General features: G+C 47.8%; 1 protein-coding gene across 1 annotated transcript; it reads left to right on the top strand.

Annotated features, from left to right (window-relative positions):
* The first annotated feature begins 535 nt into the window (after nucleotides 1-535).
* On the top strand, nucleotides 536-20,436 carry mpp1 (MAGUK p55 scaffold protein 1). Its single transcript, XM_060057741.1, has 12 exons — nucleotides 536-1,182; nucleotides 8,319-8,444; nucleotides 8,790-8,868; nucleotides 12,595-12,680; nucleotides 13,593-13,661; nucleotides 15,358-15,554; nucleotides 15,897-16,000; nucleotides 16,219-16,299; nucleotides 16,875-16,955; nucleotides 17,255-17,457; nucleotides 17,784-17,858; nucleotides 18,916-20,436. Exons 1-12 carry the CDS (start codon nucleotides 1,066-1,068, stop codon nucleotides 19,090-19,092), a joined length of 1,395 nt encoding a protein of 464 aa, XP_059913724.1. The 5' UTR covers nucleotides 536-1,065; the 3' UTR covers nucleotides 19,093-20,436.
* The last annotated feature ends 1 nt before the right edge of the window (nucleotide 20,437 follows it).

Raw genomic sequence — 20,437 nt, 5'->3', positions numbered from 1 at the left:
TCTCATCTTGAACCAACCGACATTTTTGGGGGGCTGAAGTTCTGCGGCAGACACGGGTAGGCTACTATCTAGGCGTGTTTCAACAGCCTAAATACAGTTAGTGTTGTGAATAAGTTTAAATATTTGTGCTGTTATATATACATGGGCGGTTTATTAAGTCGCTATATGCCTTCAATTTCTTAAATGTTGTTTCTAAATTATTTATGTCGTGTCATTGGATGCGTTCGCCTCAAATTGTCAATAAAGTTATGCTGTTAAAAATAACGAATGGCAACGCTATCATTAGTTCCCAGAACACACATTCGACATAATAATTATTGCAAACTATACTTTGCAATATTTAAAAACATTACTGACTGAATATTTTCCTCATAATAATTGTATGTACTATTTTTACTCCATAACGTCAACAAATAAACCGATGAATGCAACGAGCTGTCAAACTGCTGTGAGGAGCACAACATCCGCCTCTCAGCGGACCCGCCCACTACTGCGAGTAGCACAACATCCGCCTCTCAGCGGACCCGCCCACTGTTGTGAGGAGCACAACATCCGCCTCTCAGCGGACCCGCCCACCCACTGCTGAAAACCCAGCAGTAGCATCATCGCTGTGCGTTCCGATATTCTACTTTAATCTGCGCTCCCATCCCCCCGTTATGTGTCTTAATCGGATATGGACCAACAAAACGGCCACCCTGGGGTGTTTATTCGCTGACTTTTCATATTAAATACAGTTGTATTTCGGCCTCGTCCTAGTAGGGACTGGGACGTCATCTCCTCAGCACGCCCCTCGGAGAAAGCTGCAGTGAGGTTTTCCCCTCCCTGACATCATCATCATCCTCCTCATCCTCGGCGGCTTAGCGACTGCTTTGTCAGCCGTGTTGCACAAGTGCCCCCCTTCCTCCTCCATCACCACCTCCTCCTCCTCCTCCTCGGACTTCAGACCCAGGTTGGCTGATCTGATCACGGCGTCTTATCGCCGATCAGCGCGTCTCTGCGGCTATAAGTTCTCTGGACCTTCATCAGGGGCCTCTCGGGTTCGCTTGACTTTTGGCCAACACGAAGATGACGCTGAAGTCCAATAAGAACGAGCCGACGGTGACCCTGGAGCCGATCCCGGGGGTCCGCACGGCGCTGTCCGACCTGTACCTGGAGCAGCTGCTGCACAACAGACCCGAGAAGGTACGTTGGCTCCTCTCGGGGTGTTGTCGTGTTTCGGACCTAGCTGTCGTGTTGTTTTGGGATCCAGAGGACCCAGCGTGTCGTTGAGGGTTGTGTTGTTGTCTCAGGACGGGGTGGGGGGGATAAGACCGGGACAGCGGAGTGTATTATGGGGAAAGTTTGGTGCGTCTGGTTTTGCGCATTTGTCAGTAGTCCGCGCTCAAATTCGCCTCATCTCACTGACGTCAGGTAAATGCAAAGACATAGGCTACGATTCAAACGTCTATGTTCATAGGTTTTATTTTTATGATATGATTTGAGCATAATACGATTACTGCAGTTGAAAATAATCCGTTAAATAAACGCAATCCTTATCAATGTCACCTCATTCAACACCAAATAAAGTTATATTGATAAGGTGAGTGCGTTGATAGGCCTGTTGATCAACCAAGGGAACTCCCGGTTCAATACTCATCAATTCAATGGTTCGGTTCAGTGTTCCCTTAACGTTCTTTAGCCAACCTACGGGTCCGTCTTTAAAGTATTTTTGTGAATCAGTTCTTTTTTATGACACACACACACACACACACACACACACACACACACACACACACACACACACACACACACACACACACACACACACACACACACACACACACACACACTCACTCTCACACACTCTCACACACTATCTCTGAGATGCGCTTAGTCAGCAGGGGGAAGCTAGCCCGCTGGCTCAGCATCCAGGGCCTCGTCTCTCGACCGGTTGCTCCTCCTCACAGACCTCGCGCTCAGAGTTCCTCTAACGCTCGCCACCACTTGATGATCAACGTTTTATTTAGTGCAGCTTCAGCACGTCAGAATCATCAGTCTGACACCACCACTGTGTTTGTGTGTGTGTGTGTGTGTGTGTGTGTGTGTGTGTGTGTGTGTGTGTGTGTGTGTGTGTGTGTGTGTGTGTGTGTGTGTGTGTGTGTGTGTGTGTGTGTGTGTGGCATGACGAACCACATTTTTTGTTGAGTTATTTTTATCTTCTGACCGTGGCATTAAGACAGGGACATGGATTATATTTACCTCTAATGATACCCCCCCCCCCCCCCCCCCCCACCATAACGGGGGTTTCCCTGAGGGGGAGGTCAGGAGAGGGCCCCCTCCTTCCTGGTCCTTAGGGGCCGTGGGGCTGATAGGCTGAGATTATGGTTGGTAACAGGACGTTAGTGTCTGGATTACCAACGAGGTGAAGGACTCAGACGTGTATTGTTGGATTGTCCGGCCATCGCTGAGATAGATCCTCAGAAGCACTGGGCCCGTTGTACCTCTGGGGGGCTAATGGCTGATGATGAGTGGATGAATGGGGGGGAGGGGGTCATCCTCCTTGGGGTTAAACTAATGGAGCCACGAGGTGTTTCTGTATGGGTGATCATAAACCCTGTCATGATAAGATCAAGTAGCCTTGTAACCCTGTTTAACATCATCAAAATAGCTTACCTATTTAATGTTGTCATTAAAAAGACAATTAACCACAGGCCCTGTTTGTGATTGGTTCAGACGTCTGATCACGTGAAGATTGACTGATTCAGGTATCATGCAGTGATAAGATAAGCTTTTATTTGGTGCTAATTAATGCCTGTTAATCACTGGTGAAGTGTTCTGCTGAAACAGCTGATGTTTCTGTTTCTAAATGGGGAACATCGGCACCATGTTCATGGTGAACGTTCGTTGCACAAGAGCGGCTCTCCCCCGTCCAAACTGGTTTCATAGCGTGGGTGTTTCCTCCCCGAGACACACTGGGGGGGGGGGGGGGGGGGGGGCGTTGGTCAGCGGTTATGACAACCAGGAAATCCACAAGTCGACCTTCAAACAGCCCCCAGTTAGCTTGTTGACGTGTAAACACTTTCCTGATCAGGAATGATGTGCTTTCAGGCTTTATTCCTCACAGTCAACAGACTTGTAACAGATTCTGATCCATTTCTGGACCAGACTGATCTTGTATTTAAAGTCGTTTTAGAAAGCGCTTTGTAGCGCTTTCTAAATGAACCCAGTTTAACATACAGAGAAATCCCTTACCCTTATCCTTAACCTTAAAATAAAACCCTAACCCTTTACCTGAAAATAAATCCCTTCCCCTCATCCTTAATCTTAACCTTAAAACACAAAACCCTTTACCTGAAAACACATCCCTTACTCTCATCCTTAATCTTAAAAAACAAGCACCTTTACCAAGGGTGCTACACACTCCGACCACCAGGGGTGCTACACACTCCGACCACCAGGGGTGCTACACACTCCGACCACCAGGGGTGCTAAACACTCCGCCCACCATAGGGGGCCATCTCTCTGTCTGCTGTCAGACGTCCGTGTTCTTAGTCCACATAATGTAAACAACTGTCATGTGTACAAGACCTATAGTTAATGACGACTGTTTTAGGCCATGATACCATTTGACGTCATCCTCTTTCTATGGACCTCCAAACAGTCCCTTGAAACCGTCTCTCTCTCTCTCTCTCTCTCTCTCTCTCTCTCTCTCTCTCTCTCGCGCTCTCTCTCTCGCGCTCTCTCTCGCTCTCGCTCTCTGCTCTCTCTCTCTCGCTCTCTGCTCTCTCTCTCTCTAGCTCTCTTCATCATCTCTCTCTCTTTGTTTTCTCTACCCGGAGTGGTTGCGGGCGAGCTGCTCTGAGAACAGGTTCCTCCCCATGGTGTTGTGTTCTAACCCCCTGAACGGTGTCTGGCTTGACTCCAGGTCTGCTGGTCTCAGAGCAGCCCAGACGTCTCCTGTTACCTGGTAGTGAAATGGTTTGACACCAGGGGGGGCCAAGTTTTTCAAAAGTAATCCAGTGGGATTTCGGATCACGGATTGGATCAAATCTTGGAAATGTTTTTTTTGAAAGCAATAGAGGGATTCAGAACTGGGATCAGATCATGTAGTGGGATTTTACATTGGATCTGGATCAAATCTGCCCTTTGGGTTTTCAAAACTTTGAACTCAGTTTGGGATCTTTTTGATCCAAAAGAACAGGATTACCCTGATCCCATTGCAAGGATGGATTCAGTTGGTTATCCCGTAATTTGGTATTTGGATCACAGTGATCCAATCCAATGTTCATTAAAAACTGTGCCCAGGGGATCTCAACCCTTGGGGTTTCCCTTCTGTCCGGGACGCTCTTATCTATATATCTAATATATTGTACATAAATATTACGTTTACATTCAGGGCGTTTAGCAGATGCTATTATCCAAAGCGTCTTGCAGTGAGTCCATTTGTCAGAAGAAGAGAAAAAACAATATATTGCTGTTATACATACTGTATGTACCATATGATTACATACTGTATGTACCATATGATTACATACTGTATGTACCATATGATTACATACTGTATGTACCATATGATTACAAACGGCTGTTTTAGTCAAAACAACCCGAAGTGCAACTTTGTGTTGGCCTACTGTGTATACCTGACCCAACGGTTTAAAAGGTTATGGGGTCACGGGTTAGGAGGCGACCATCAACACAGCCTCGTCGTCTGAATTCTTTCACAGCATTTACCTAAAGGTCGCATGGCATGAAAATTAAGTTAAGAGGCTTTCACGCAGCACGCTAATTCCTGTGTTTTTTATTACGATGGATGGGGCATCACCACTGGCCGGTCACCATGGCAACGGGGGGGGGGAGGGGGGTCCAGCCCGCTGCCTAAAGAAGGGCGGCGCGGAGAGGTCAGGGTGTTTGACCCTGCCGGAGGCTGCTCGGTTTGAACCCCAGTCCTTGAGCAAGACGCCCCTAACCCCTACCTGGTCCTTAATGACCTGTCTCTGTACTGTCTAACCCCTACCTGGTCCTTAATGACCTGTCTCTGTACTGTCTAACCCCTACCTGCTCCTTAATGACCTGTCTCTGTACTGTCTAACCCCTACCTGGTCCTTAATGACCTGTCTCTGTACTGTCTAACCCCTACCTGCTCATTAACGACCTGTCTCTGTACTGTCTAACCCCTACCTGCTCCTTAATGACCTGTCTCTGTACTGTCTAACCCCTACCTGCTCATTAACGACCTGTCTCTGTACTGTCTAACCCCTACCTGCTCCTTAATGTCCTGTCTCTGTACTGTCTAACCCCTACCTGCTCCTTAACGACCTGTCTCTGTACTGTCTAACCCCTACCTGCTCCTTAATGTCCTGTCTCTGTACTGTCTAACCCCTACCTGCTCCTTAATGACCCGTCTCTGTACTGTCTAACCCCTACCTGCTCCTTAATGACCCGTCTCTGTACTGTCTAACCCCTACCTGCTCCTTAATGACCTGTCTCTGCACTGTCTTACCCCTACCTGCTCCTTAATGACCTGTCTCTGGACTGTCTACCCCCTACCTGCTCCTTAATGACCTGTCTCTCTACTGTCTAACCCCTACCTGCTCCTTAATGACCTGTCTCTGTACTGTCTTACCCCTACCTGCTCCTTAATGACCTGTCTCTGGACTGTCTACCCCCTACCTGCTCCTTAATGACCTGTCTCTGTACTGTCTAACCCCTACCTGCTCCTTAATGACCTTCTCTGTACTGTCCAACCCCTACCTGCTCCTTAATGACCTGTCTCTGTACTGTCTAACTCCTACCCCCTCCTTAATGACCTGTCTCTGTACTGTCTAACCCCTACCTGCTCCTTAATGACCTGTCTCTGTATTGTCTAACCCCTACCTGCTCCTTAATGACCTGTCTCTGTACTGTCTAACCCCTACCTGCTCCTTAACGACCTGTCTCTGTACTGTCTAACCCCTACCTGCTCCTTAATGTCCTGTCTCTGTACTGTCTAACCCCTACCTGCTCCTTAACGACCTGTCTCTGTACTGTCTAACCCCTACCTGCTCCTTAACGTCCTGTCTCTGTACTGTCTAACCCCTACCTGCTCCTTAATGACCCGTCTCTGTACTGTCTAACCCCTACCTGCTCCTTAATGACCCGTCTCTGTACTGTCTAACCCCTACCTGCTCCTTAATGACCTGTCTCTGTACTGTCTTACCCCTACCTGCTCCTTAATGACCTGTCTCTGGACTGTCTACCCCCTACCTGCTCCTTAATGACCTGTCTCTCTACTGTCTAACCCCTACCTGCTCCTTAATGACCTGTCTCTGTACTGTCTTACCCCTACCTGCTCCTTAATGACCTGTCTCTGGACTGTCTACCCCCTACCTGCTCCTTAATGACCTGTCTCTGTACTGTCTAACCCCTACCTGCTCCTTAATGACCTTCTCTGTACTGTCCAACCCCTACCTGCTCCTTAATGACCTGTCTCTGTACTGTCTAACTCCTACCCCCTCCTTAATGACCTGTCTCTGTACTGTCTAACCCCTACCTGCTCCTTAATGACCTGTCTCTGTACTGTCTAACCCCTACCTGCTCCTTAATGACCTGTCTCTGTACTGTCTAACCCCTACCTGCTCCTTAACGACCTGTCTCTGTACTGTCTAACCCCTACCTGCTCCTTAATGTCCTGTCTCTGTACTGTCTAACCCCTACCTGCTCCTTAACGACCTGTCTCTGTACTGTCTAACCCCTACCTGCTCCTTAATGACCTTCTCTGTACTGTCCAACCCCTACCTGCTCCTTAATGACCTGTCTCTGTACTGTCTAACTCCTACCCCCTCCTTAATGACCTGTCTCTGTACTGTCTAACCCCTACCTGCTCCTTAATGACCTGTCTCTGTACTGTTTAACCCCTACCTGCTCCTTAATGACCTGTCTCTGTACTGTCTAACCCCTTCCTTCTCCTTAATGACCTGTCTCTGTACTGTCTAACCCCTACCTGCTCCTTAATGACCTGTCTGTGACTGTCTAACCCCTACCTGCTCCTTAATGACCTGTCTCTCTACTGTCTAACCCCTACCTGCTCCTTAATGGCCTGTCTCTGTACTGTCTAACCCCTACCTGCTCCTTAATGACCTGTCTCTCTACTGTCTAACCCCTACCTGCTCCTTAATGACCTGTCTCTGGACTGTCTAACCCCTAACTGCTCTTTAACTACCTGTCTCTGTACGGTCTAACCCCTACCTGCTCCTTAACGACCTGTCTCTGTACTGTCCAACCCCTACCTGCTTCTTAATGACCTGCTCTGTACTGTCTAACCCCTTCCTGCTCCTTAATGAACTGTCTCTATTGTCTAACCCCTACCTGCTCCTTAATGAACTGTCTCTGTACTGTCTAACCCCTACCTGCTCCTTAATGAACTGTACTGTCTAACCCCTACCTGCTCCTTAATTATCTGTCTGTATTGTCTAACCCCTACCTGCTCCTTTATGACGTCTGGATTCACTGCGAGTGGCTGTAGATAGAAGCTTCTCCTAAAGATAGATCTCATAGTGTTTGATAGTATATAGTAGAATAGTGATGGATGGCTGCCAGTCTCTTTACATTAAAAGGCTCCTTTGACCTGAGGTTCAGAGGGAGAAACTTATCTGAACCATTTTGGTTTCTAAACATCTTATCAACCAGCAGTTGGGAACATGTCGGTTGCCTAGCAAAAGGCTGTTAACAAAGGCTGACCGAACCGATCAAGGAAAAGGAAAGCTGACCCATTGTACCGGGTTGTAGGAGTCTGTTCTGAGAGCTGACTTGGCTGGTTTTTCACGTGAGATCTGGCGACCCTGTGGCCTTGGGGTTAGGGTGCGGCGTTATCAGGTCTGCACACGCAGCAGTCTGACGGCAGCAGGCGTCCGGACCGGTTCCACCTTGGACCGTTGTACTGAGTCCACTGTAATGCCTCCTTGAACCCGTGTGAGCTCTCAGTCCCTCTGGTGGGGAGTTTTGGGGATGATGTTTTAGTGTACATTTTAAATTGACATTTAGGAGTTTTTTTATCCAACGCGACCTACAACCATTCATTCACACTTTCACACACCGACGGCGGAGTCAGCCTCGCAGGGCGACAGCCAGCTGGTCAGGAGCAGTTGAGGGTGAGGGCGTCTTGCTCAAGGATACCTCGACACTCGAGGAGCCGGGATTGAACTAACAACCTTCCGGTTACCAGTCAACCTGCTCGCCCTCCTGAGCTACTGCCGCCCCTTGTACAATGTACAATGTGAAATTTTACGTAATGAAGATAATCTTATCTTATTTTCCTTGAGTGTAAAAGTAAACCCTTTCTTCTTTGTTTTTCGGTTCTGCAGGCTGTAATGCAGACGTCTGACCTCCAGGGGGCAGCAGTGTACACCAACGGAAGCTCCGCCATCAACGGACCAGAGCTGAGCAGGATGAGGGAGGTGGCGTTCGAGAAGAACCCGTCGGAGCCCATGGTAACGAGCGTCCAAACATCATTCACAACATAAACAACAACATGCACAACATGTGGTTCAAGTGGATTAGCTCAACCTAACTCAAACGATGATCGAACAAGACCACTGAGTCCATTGAGAACATAAAGTTCAGTTCCCTGGAGAGTGACTCTAGTGAACTGCAGTCAAACCACTAGGACGCCTACATTTACATTCAGGGCATTTATCCAAAGCAACTTGCAATAAGTACACTTATTGGAAGAAAGATGCAGAGTCCAGGTGAACTCTATACAGGTGAGTCTTGTAAACCTGCTCGGCCAGTGCCGTGGTTCTGATTCTGATCTGTGGGCGCTTCTGTCTCCTCAGGGCGTGACTCTGAAGCTGAACGAGAAACAGAAGTGTACCGTCGCCCGGATCCTCCACGGAGGCATGATCCACCGGCAAGGTACTGGACCTGATTATTGATTTATTCATCCTGTTATCTATTGGCCGGTGTCCATACGACTAACCCACACATAGTCTACCTTAGGTTCAGTTTCTATTTATCTTTTGATTCAGTAGCGCTAGCAGATTAACTGAGTCAAACGAAATGCTTTGACATTAATACGTGACGCATGGTGGGAGTTGTAGTCAAAAAATTATAAAAACCTGTTAGGGCTACTATTATATTTCAGCTTATTTCTAAACTGTTCGTATAGACTCTGAGTTGTGTATTTTCCGTTGTAGTAGTAATTCTTGAAGTGGAAATCACAGGAACTTGACAGGTTGGATAAGAGGGTTGAATCGATGGTTTATAAGATCGGGGCAGTACCGGGGGGGGCGGTCGGGGGGGCGGTCATTCGGTGAAACACACAGAGAGCTAACTTGACGACCACATAGGGCATAATAACGGGAAGGACAAACGGCTGTGCGATTTGGACTATCTGAGAAAACATAGACCCACCCAACCCACTTAGCCATCCTCCCAAAGACCAACCCGCAGTTTCCGACTTCAGCCTAGCCACATTATCACAGATGTCATGTACATAATTAGACACATTCGTAGACGCATCGGGACATATGTGCAACATCTCTGGTGGAAATGGCGCTCGATAAAGAAACAGTACAATCCAAGATGCACAGCAAGGAAGTCCAATAGATACTGATGTTGGAAAATCATTGTTCTAAGCCAGTACAATTCATGATCAAGGTCAGTCAGGCCATGGCCGGAAGCATTCGCTATAGAGTCAATAATATGTACTAAATCTCTAATCTCATCAAGAGCAACTGTGATACCATAGTGTGGAATGATAGCAGAAAAGACTCTGAGTTGGAGTAGCAACTTGAAAATTCTGATGGAATAAATCACGCTTAGATCTATTTGTAGCATAACCCTTAAAATGTTCCTCCATTGGGACAGTGTAATAGGGAACCTGTGTTACTACAGATCTAGGGGGGTTGACATGTTTGTAAGCTGCAATATACTCGGGAGGGTGAACGGGACAGCGAGGTAAGGATATATCTGAGGTGAAGATAGCAAAAGCCCACAAACCCAACGCGACTGCAACCCTTTAGCCTTAGCTAACCCGTGGGCAGTTTGTAAAAAAAGTGTTATCTTTGTGGATTACATTATGGCTGTCAAATGAAAAATTTCTCCCTGTAAAAAGATGGCACAACATGACAAACAATACTAGTAACATCATGGCTCAGTTGGTTTTGAGTAGGCAGTTGCGACAGAGTTCTTTTCAAGGTCATGGCCACCGCAGGTGTGATGGGGATGAGGATGAAAGTTCGTAGTAGGGCGTCAGGACAAACACTGAGACACAGTTCAGTTCAAGAACAGATAGCCGCCTCTGCTATCCCAAGGACTCAACTCGTGTCCGTGAAACAGGAAACAAAGAAAAAGTGCAGTATCAGTCATGGGGGAGGCATTGTCCCAGCCTCCAACAGTAAGAATAATTAACTATGGTTTGTAATTGTCTTAAGGAAATAAACAATGAAAAATTATCGTATAAAAAAAACCCTTGATTCGAAAATGGTTATATCAGTAATCAGTAATCAGTCATCATGATTCTCAATAAAACTTGTGAACGTGTGAATGAGTGAAACATAAATGTTCTACAGCTGAGCAGTTGTGTCAAGAAGGAACCAACATTGAATTCTCACTTAGATAGGTGGTGACAAAGCCCTAGCATCTTTCGAAGACTAACCTCTCGTGAAAACAAAGGAATGGATATAACAAAGACACCCTACTCCTCACCTCGTATCAGTTAGTTTGCGTGCCATATTTAACGAGTGTCATTACAAGACGGTGAATCTACTAATTTGCAGTGGCTTGCATGTATCCACTTTGTCTTCATAGCTAGACAAACAGCGGATCGAGTAACCAATAGAATTTGGTATGGCCCCTTATATTTGGCCTCTATTGCTAGTCGTTGTGGTTTGTGGATCATAACCCATTGCCCTGCAACTAATGAATGTCCTCCCTATGGGGGCTCGGCCCAAGCTTCCTTGACCTGGTTTGATGTCACCTGTAGAGTCTCGGAGAGTTGGATGCAGTAGTTCATCGGAGCGTCCGATGTCAGGTGGACGTCTGGAGTCTTCAAGTCAACAGAGCCTGGGAAACTGAAGCATCGGCCAAACACGACCTCGTAGGGGGACAGTCCAATGTCTTTGTTGCATGTAGCTCTCATGCTGAACAACGCGATGGGCATCGCGTCCACCCATGGAGTCCCTTCTTGGTGCATCTTCCAATCGCTCCTTCAGTGCCCTGTTGGCTCGTTCCACCTGCCCTGACGAATGGGGGTGATACAGACAATGGAAGGACCATGTGATGTTCAGCATACGGCTCACCTCGCCGCAGACTGCTCCGGTGAAATGGGTTCCATTGTCGGAGCAGATCTGATCTGGCAGCCCGTAGTGTGGAATGAAATCTTTGACTAGCACTTTAGCTGTGTTTGCAGCTGTTGCACGTCGGACCGGGTATGCTTCGATCTAGCGGGAGAATTTGTCAACGACCACGAGGACTTCTCGATATCCTTTACATGGAGGTAGTGAGATGTAGTCCACCTGTAAGCATCGGAAAGGACCCGGGGGTGCGGGGACTTTCAACATCGGCAGTTTCACTTTCCTGTCGTGGTTGTTCTTGAGACATGTAGCACATCTCCTCACGATGTCTTTTGCCGTAGGGTTGAATTTTGGTGACCACCAGACTTGCCCAAACCTGTGACGCATCTTTCCCACACCCACATGCCCGAGAGAATGAAGCTGTGTCGCCAGGTATGGCAGTAGGCTCTGTGGTGCAACTGTCCTTTTCCCGTGTCTCCATAAGTTGTCGTCGTGGAGTTTTGCTGCATTCTCAATCCATGTCCATTTTTCTTCTCGACTCGTGGCGTCTTGCATCTCCATTATGCTTTTCAAGCTTTCCTTGTGTTCCTCCTCTGATGTATGTTCATCTGTTTTCTTCAGTCTCATACATTTGCCATTGTCGTTTTCCGATGTTGGAGACTGATGCTTGTTCAATGGTTGGGCAATTGCAGTGTAGTTTTCCACCCAATTCCTGTTGTAGTTGCATACTCCCAAGAATGCTCGTAGTTCTTTGACTGTTCGGAGTTCGGGCGTTTTCCTGATTGCTGCAGTGTGGTCGTGCGTGATTTCTCGTTTGCGTTGTGAGATTTTCTGACAAAGGTAAATTACCTCTGGTTGAGACATTTGTGCCTTGTCGTAGCTCAATTTGTGACCTTTCACATGGAGATAGGTAATCATTGCCCTTAAGGCCTTGTCGTGCTCTTTCTCGGTCTCCGAGGCAATTAGGATGTCGTCCAAGTACGTGATGACTGCTGAGGTCATTTTGGGGGCTTCTGGCAGGGTCAGCTGTCGTCGCAAGGCCTGGTGATAGATGGTGGGGGCCGAGGCAAGTCCCTGAGCCAGTCTAAGAGGGGTGTGTGTGTGTGTGTGGGGGGGGGGGGGGGGGGTAAGGGGGGAGGCTGTGCAGAGTCTTGAGTCTGGTTCCGAGCCCAGGTGAACTCTGAACAGGTGAGTCTGGAGCCTCTCTGGCTCCGAGCCCAGGTGAACTCTGAACAGGTGAGTCTGGAGCCTCTCTGGCTCCGAGCCCAGGTGAACTCTGAACAGGTGAGTCTGGAGCCTCTCTCGACCCGACCGTGAGTTCTGATGGGTTCTCCGCTCTCTCCAGGATCTCTTCACGAAGGCGATGAGATCGCTGAGATCAACGGCAGGAGTGTGGACAGCCAGTCGGTGGACCAGCTGCAGAAGATCCTGGTACGTCTCACACACGTCGCTCAGGGCCTCATGAACCGTCTGAACGTTTGATTATTTGACAGATGAAAGTAATACAATGTTACGTTAAATGACTCTGAGACGAGGGCCAGCTGATGCAGTGTTGGTGTAGGGTGTTGGCACTGGGTTCGATCCCCAAAGCCTGCGGGTTACTGGTGGGCGTTACTGGAGGATAAGAAGGATTTCTTATTACAGGGGGTGGGTACCGGGTTCGATTCCCAAAGCCTGCTATAGCCAGGCACTCGCTGACCTCTGTCTCCTGCTGAAGGACGTCTGAACCCCCTGCTGATGGCTGAACTGTAGATCTCTGTGTGTAAACTGATGGCTGAACTGTAGATCTCTGTGTGTAAACTGATGGCTGAACTGTAGATCTCTGTGTAAACTGATGGCTGAACTGTAGATCTCTGTGTGTAAACTGATGGCTGAACTGTAGATCTCTGTGTAAACTGATGGCTGAACTGTAGATCTCTGTGTGTAAACTGATGGCTGAACTGTAGATCTCTGTGTAAACTGATGGCTGAACTGTAGATCTCTGTGTGTAAACTGATGGCTGAACTGTAGATCTCTGTGTGTAAACTGATGGCTGAACTGTAGATCTCTGTGTGTAAACTGATGGCTGAACTGTAGATCTCTGTGTGTAAACTGATGGCTGAACTGTAGATCTCTGTGTAAACTGATGGCTGAACTGTAGATCTCTGTGTGTAAACTGATGGCTGAACTGTAGATCTCTGTGTAAACTGATGGCTGAACTGTAGATCTGTGTGTAAACTGATGGCTGAACGCTAGATCTCTGTGTGTAAACTGATGGCTGAACTCTAGATCTCTGTGTAAACTGATGGCTGAACGCTAGATCTCTGTGTAAACTGTCAGTGTGTAAACTCGTCTCCTCTGCAGAAGGAGACGAGTGGCGTGGTGAAGATGAAGGTCATCCCCAACCTGCACGGACGCTCACGGGCCTGTGAGGTACGTTCCTCTCCTCTCATTTGCTGCTGGCCCTGGGTTGTAAATCTATTGTGATTGGTTGATTGAAATGTTTACTTTTGCTTTTTGTTTATTTTCATTAATTGCATGAATTCCGGGATAAAGAGGTTATAATGGGTGTACACCGGATCACAAATCTAATTTTGTCGATCTCTTGTGTTAAATAGTTTGTTCTTCAACAGATGAATCTTCTGTAAGTCAATGAGAGACACAGGTAACTTGAGACATCGAACGTTTCAAAGTCTAACAAAATTATCCCGAGATTTTGTTCTTTGACGGACTTGAAACACAGTAGGGTAGAACGGGTCATACTGCCCCCAGCTGGCCACACACTGTCACCACATGCTGAGCTTGGAGGACATTTTAAATGATCAACAAGTGTGTGAACAAATGTTTTATTGGGTATTTTACAAGCTACTTAATACTAAAAGTAAACTCCATGTGTGGCCAGTCATGGTAGCCTGATTCAAAAACTGTAGTTATTTTAGACGTAGTTTGTAGTTTCTTTCTTTCTGTTCTATACCTTTTTCTTTCTACCTGATAACATTTCGGCTTATAATCAACTGTTTTTAATGCAATAGTTTTTCTATCACTCATATTCATAAACTAATGATTAACCATAACCAAAGCATATATAATAGTCCCCATCAGCTTCATATATGATAAATACATAATCATATATTCAGGTGAGATGGTTGTATATTTATTGGAAATGCAAGGAGGAAATCTTATTCAAGGATCCCTCGAGGCGGTCGACACTGGGGATCGAACCTGCGACCTCTCAGCTGGGACATGAACACTCACCGCTAGTTACTAGATGTCTTTTAATGTATTATATGAGCTTTATTTATTGGATTAGTTACGTTAAAAATGTATGATTTTGCCAAATTGATGATTATCTGTTAGAATTTTTTTTACAATTCTAAAATAAAGTTCCAAATACAGTTTGTGATCATTTAGTCATGAAGTCATTTGTTGTGTTCTCTGCTGCTCAGAGAAAACAACTTAGCTCTCAGTCGTCACAAATACAAGATGGATTCCCTCCTTCCCCGACTAACACCTGTCCAGTTCGACCAGCGAGGGGGAGGGATCTCGTGTCTAATGCTGTCTCTCTCTCTCTCTCTCTGGCTGTCTGTCTGTCTCTCTCTCTCCCTGACTATCTGTCTCTCTGTGCCTGTCTCTCTCTGTCTGTCTGTCTGTCTGTCTGTCTGTCTGTCTGTCTGTCTGTCTGTCTGTCTGTCTGTCTGTCTGTCTGTCTGTCTGTCTGTCTGTGTGTGTGTGTGTGTGTGTGTGTGTGTCTGTCTGTCTGTCTGTCTGTCTGTCTGTCTGTCTGTCTCTCCGTGTCTGTCTGTCTGTCTCTCTCTCTCTCTCTCCCTCCCTCCCTGTCTCTCTCCCTCCCTGTCTGTCTGTCTGTCTGTCTGTCTGTCTGTCTGTCTGTCTGTCTGTCTGTCTGTCTCTCCGTGTCTGTCTGTCTGTCTGTCTCTCTCTCTCTCTCCCGGTCTGTCTGTCTGTCTGTCTGTCTGTCTGTCTGTCTGTCTGTCTGTCTGTGTGTGTGTGTGTGTGTGTGTGTGTGTGTGTGTCTGTCTGTCTCTCCGTGTCTGTCTGTCTGTCTCTCTCTCTCTCCCTGTCTATCTGTCTGTCTGTCTGTCTGTCTGTCTGTCCGTGTCTGTCTGTCCAGATGTACATGCGGGCCCAGTTCAACTACGACCCCGCCAAGGACGACCTCATCCCGTGCAAGGAGGCGGGGCTTAAGTTCCAGACGGGCGCCATCATCCAGATCATCAACACACAGGACCCAAACTGGTGGCAAGGCCGCGTGGAGAGCTGCTCCGCCTCCTACGCCGGCCTCATCCCCTCCCCCGACCTCCAGGAGTGGTACGTGGTCGACTACGCCCTTAGCGACGGTCGCCAGGCCTCCGGACCCGGAGGGTGGAGCGTTCACTAACGTGAAGATTTAGGAGGCTTCCGATTCATAGCCATCACACTGTTGTCATATTTTTACATGTTTTATTTATTTATTGATACTCCTATAATATTATTCAATATTGAATTGTGTATCTTCTATCTTCATTGTGTGCATGTGGAGCCCTGGTCTTCTCCAGAACCCCCCGCTCTACAGTTGATAATCTATGTATATGTGTTATTCTGTGTATGTGTGATATGTCCTTGTGATGCTCTGTGTATCTGAGAATCGAAGCGTTGGTCTTGTGTCTGCAGGCGGGCGGCCAGTAAGAGCAAGGCCACGCAGGGCAGCCCCTCCTGCGGTCTGTTCTCCAAGAAGAAGAAGTGTAAAGACAAGTACCTGGCCAAGCACAGCTCCAGTGAGTCCCTGACCCCTGACCCTCTGACCCCTGACCCTCTGACCCCTGACCCTCTATGTCCCAGACCCTGACCCCTGACCTCCTGACCCCTGACCCTCTGTGTCCCTGACCCCTGACCTCCTGACCCATGACCCCCTGACCCTCTGAACCCTGACCCTCTGTGTCCCAGAGCGCTTCCTTCCTTCGGTTCCTATAACGCCTCCTCTTGTGTCCGTCAGTTTTCGACCAGCTGGACGTGATCTCCTACGAGGAGGTGGTCCGGCTGCCCGCCTTCAAGAGGAAAACCTTGGTCCTCATTGGTGAGCTGCCTGGACGTTGAGCCAATCTGATTCCCTGTCTGAGGTTACGGTTGGGCGTCTGATTCCTGTATGTCTTACTGTACAGGCTTCAAACGGTTCTGATTGTACCACGCATCTTCCTGTCAATCACTGACAGACGAGGAGAAAGACCTGGGCGGCTAAACCTTTAGTCTCTCGTCGCAAGATCATTGATCTGAAGACTATTGATGTCAGATCAGTGATCAGAGTGGTGCCGGTCATGTGGCCGCTTTATTGTCTCAATCATAACTGGAACATTTGTCTGAACATTTTGTCATTTCCAAATGGTGCGGCATGTGGCTCAGGACAGGAGGCAGAGCGGGTTGACTAGTAACCGGAAGGTTGCTAGTTCGATCCCCGGCTCCTCCTAGCCGAGTGTCGAGGTGTTCCCTGAGCGAGACGCCTCGCCCTGACTGCTCCCGACCAGCTGACTGTCGCCCTGCGTGGATGACACTGCTGTCGGGGTGTGAACGTGTGCATGAAGGGGTGAATGTTAGAGGGTGTGTAGAGCGTCCGCTGGCTGGAGCGCGTCCTAATGCAGTCCATCCATCCCCCAGGAGCCCCTGGGGTAGGAAGGAGCCACATCAAGAACGCCCTGCTGTCGCGGTTCCCCGAGCGGTTCGCCTACCCCGCACCACGTAGGTCACCGTGTTCGGCCACCCCCCCTCCCTCTCATCATGCTGTGATCCAGATGCCTTGGGGGGGTATCTCCCAGCTTTCTTGCGGCATTTCACGGAGGCACGCCCCCATTTGGTCGGGCCCCCTCGCAATCCTGAGAGCAGACCGAGTTCAGTGATGACGCTCCGAGATCGGAAAAGACGTCACAAGTGGAGCTCGGAAAGCTGGTGTCCGAGGCATCTGAATCACACCGTTAGTACCGTGTCAGACCCTGGCCCCGCCTAACCCCCCCCCCCCCCCCCCCCCCCACCCCCCCCAGACACCACCAGGCCCCCGCGGAAGGACGAGGCCAGCGGGAAGGAGTACCACTTCATCTCCAACGACGTCATGACCAAGAGCATCTCGTCCAATCAGCTGCTGGAGTACGGCAGCTTCCAGGGCTTCATGTTCGGCACCAAGATCGAGACCATCCAGAAGATCCACGAGCAAGGCTGCATCGCCCTGCTGGACGTGGAGCCCCAGGTGAGGGAGGAGGAGGAGGAGGATGATGATGATGATACCAATTATTTAGAAAGTGCTTTTAAACTGACATTTTTTATATATATATCTAAAAAAAAGAAAAGAGGTGACAACAAGTGAAAAACAAACTAACACTAAAAAGTTCATTTGAAACATTACTTCGGTGTCCTTGCTGGGCGTGGAGGTTGGTGTCTGATATCTCTGAGTCATGTTTTCTGAGTCACCTGTTGTCTCTGAATGACTGTTAGCTTCTACATATTGTCTAACTGCTCTCTCTCTCTCTCTCTCTCTCTCTCGCGCTCTCGCTCATGGTCTCTCTCTCTCCCCAGACATTGAAGCTGGTCAGGACAGCAGAGTACGCACCTCTGGTGATTTTCATCGCTCCCACCGACACGTCTGCTCAGGTGCTGTTCACTATTATTCACTAGTTCATGAGTTAGTTACGTTATTTCCTAAGTAAATTACGGACTCGTCACTTGGCCGATGCTTTTCTCTAAAGCGACTCACAGTGAAACCCTGTGTATGATATTGAGGAGCAGGCAGGAGTTAGGGCGTCGTGCTCAAGAACATTGGGGATCGAACCCAGAACCTGGCTGGAGTCACACACACGGGTCTCTACACACTGTCCTGCCCCTGAAATACGACCAGGCAGAATCGACTTGATACATTTACTCTACCACAACACTAACTAGCGGCACTAGCTCAGGAGGTAGAGCGGGTTGGCTGGTAACCGCAAGGTTGCTAGTTCGATCCCCGGCTCCTCCTAGAGTGTGTCGAGGTGTCCCTGAGCAAGGCACCTAACCCTAACTGCTCCCGACGAGCTGGCTGTCGCCTTGCATGGCTGACTCCGCTGTCGGTGTATGAATGTGTGTATGAATGGGTGATTGTGTGGCAATATTGTAAAGCGCTTTGGGTGGCCACAAAGCGCTATATAAATGCAGACCAGACCATTTAACTCTGCGGACACTTCCAAAGTCCTGCTCCTTCTCCCGGTGTTTGAATCGTGACTCCAATTTTATCTTCTGTTCTGCTGATCGTCTGCCTGTCGTACTTTATGCTGTGAATGGCTGTTTTCATTCACCAAAGGGGTACTGCACGTTGTACAGCCAGCCTAACATAAACTCAACGTGAGACTGACTATATTCTGTCAGTTTCCAGAACAATCAGATCATACCACCATAATGTTGTGTGATTTGACTTGGGTTCAATTCAACCAAGAATCTAGAATCAAAACCTAGATTCAACAATATTAAAAACCCTTTCAACAAACACGTTAGCCGTCATACATTTATAAACACATTTCTGGGCCTAAACGCCTGAATCTAAACCTAGATTATTAAATCTAAACCTAGGTCATTCAATCTAAACCTAGATTGTTGGTTCTAAACCTAGATTCCACCCAGGTAGCTAACTCTATAGCGTCTAGCTCAGTGCTAACCCCAACGTTTTCCCGCCCTTCAGACGGAATCCCTGCAGCTCATCCAGAAGGAGTCCGACGCCATCTTGGCCACTTATGGCCACTTCTTCGATGAGATCCTCGTCAACAACGACGTGGACGAGAGCGTGAAGGGGGTGGAGGAGGCCCTCGAGCGCGCCACCTCCACCCCCCAGTGGGTCCCGGTCTCCTGGGTGTACTGATGTCTCTCATGGTGGGGGGGGGGGGGGGGGGGACCTGGGGAGGACACCCCACCGTCAAGACGTTAGGGACACCTGTGGATATACTTTGAGGTATTGTTGTCATCACTGAGATTTTATCTTTTTTATTTTTGTTTCACAAACGCATCCAAAAAATAGCAATAGTTAAATAGTGGTAGATATTTTTGAAGAATAATAAATACTAAACAAGCGAAGGCCAGGCGGAGAGGGCTTTGGCTCCCCCTGCCGTCGTCCATGTTCCGTCTGAATACGACCACAACTGTGAACTGAATCCCCTAGCGGGGTTTTATCAAATGTTTCTCTCACTTTAGTCATTTCTCTCGTCCGTTTTCCTGTCCCCCTCGTCATAACGTTCCGTGAATGACCGGGATGATGTCGCGTCATGGCGTGTTCTGTTTTGTCGTTGAAAGCCAGCACTCTGAAGGCACTTTTAAAGGGCCGCTGACCACCGGGAAACACGTGGATCCATTACAAGCCCTTCCAAAACGGTTCCACCTTTGACCTCACAGGTGGGAGTGTTCAACCAAGGAGAGAGGAGCTGTAGTCAGCGGTCAATGTCTCATCAAACATCTGGGCGATCCCACTTGTGATGTCATAAATGTAGGCATTTTGAAACGGCTTGTTTCAGGATCTACTAATCAACCTCACGCCAGGTGGCAAATAGGGGACCTTTAACACTGATTAAATCCAAATCATGTCTATAAATTAGCTCCAAATATACTATACCGAACAACAAACAAGGATGATATATCTTAATACCACTGATTCAGCCAATTTCCACATGATGAATTAAAAACCCAGCAATACAGCGGGCAATAAGTGTAATTAGCAAAAACTGATGGTGCCTCGATGCCTCGTACCTCCTCTCTCGACCCGCCTGATGTGGTTCTGGAGCTCTGTCGTTAGCCAATGCTAGCTGTGACACGCTAGTGGATGCAGATCATCCACTAGCGCTGGTTAGCATTGCATGAAACAAACATAAATACCTATCTTCGTGGCTTGACATAAATATATATATATATATTCTCTGTAGTATTTCCCCGGTTAAATATGTATCTTTAAACTGAATATTTTTAAGTTGAAAAAATAAATCATTTTCTTCTTTAATGTTCTGTGAGATGTCTTTTTTTTTGTGCAACTGCCAATGGCTTACCTAGATGTTTACATATTTACAACAGATCTGATCATGTCAATATAATTTGTTCAATTTTAAGATTGGATCACTCATTTAATCATAATTTGATGGCAGTCAAATCAAACAGCTATATCGGCCTAAATGAAGCCTGAAGTGTCAAGGGATTTCAATAAAGCATGGGTCAGAATATGC

This window comes from Gadus macrocephalus, chromosome 7, assembly GCF_031168955.1.
Source record: "Gadus macrocephalus chromosome 7, ASM3116895v1".
Lineage (NCBI taxonomy): Eukaryota > Metazoa > Chordata > Actinopteri > Gadiformes > Gadidae > Gadus > Gadus macrocephalus.
Note: the sequence above shows the minus strand (reverse complement) of the source record. Positions and strands in the feature narration are given on the sequence as shown.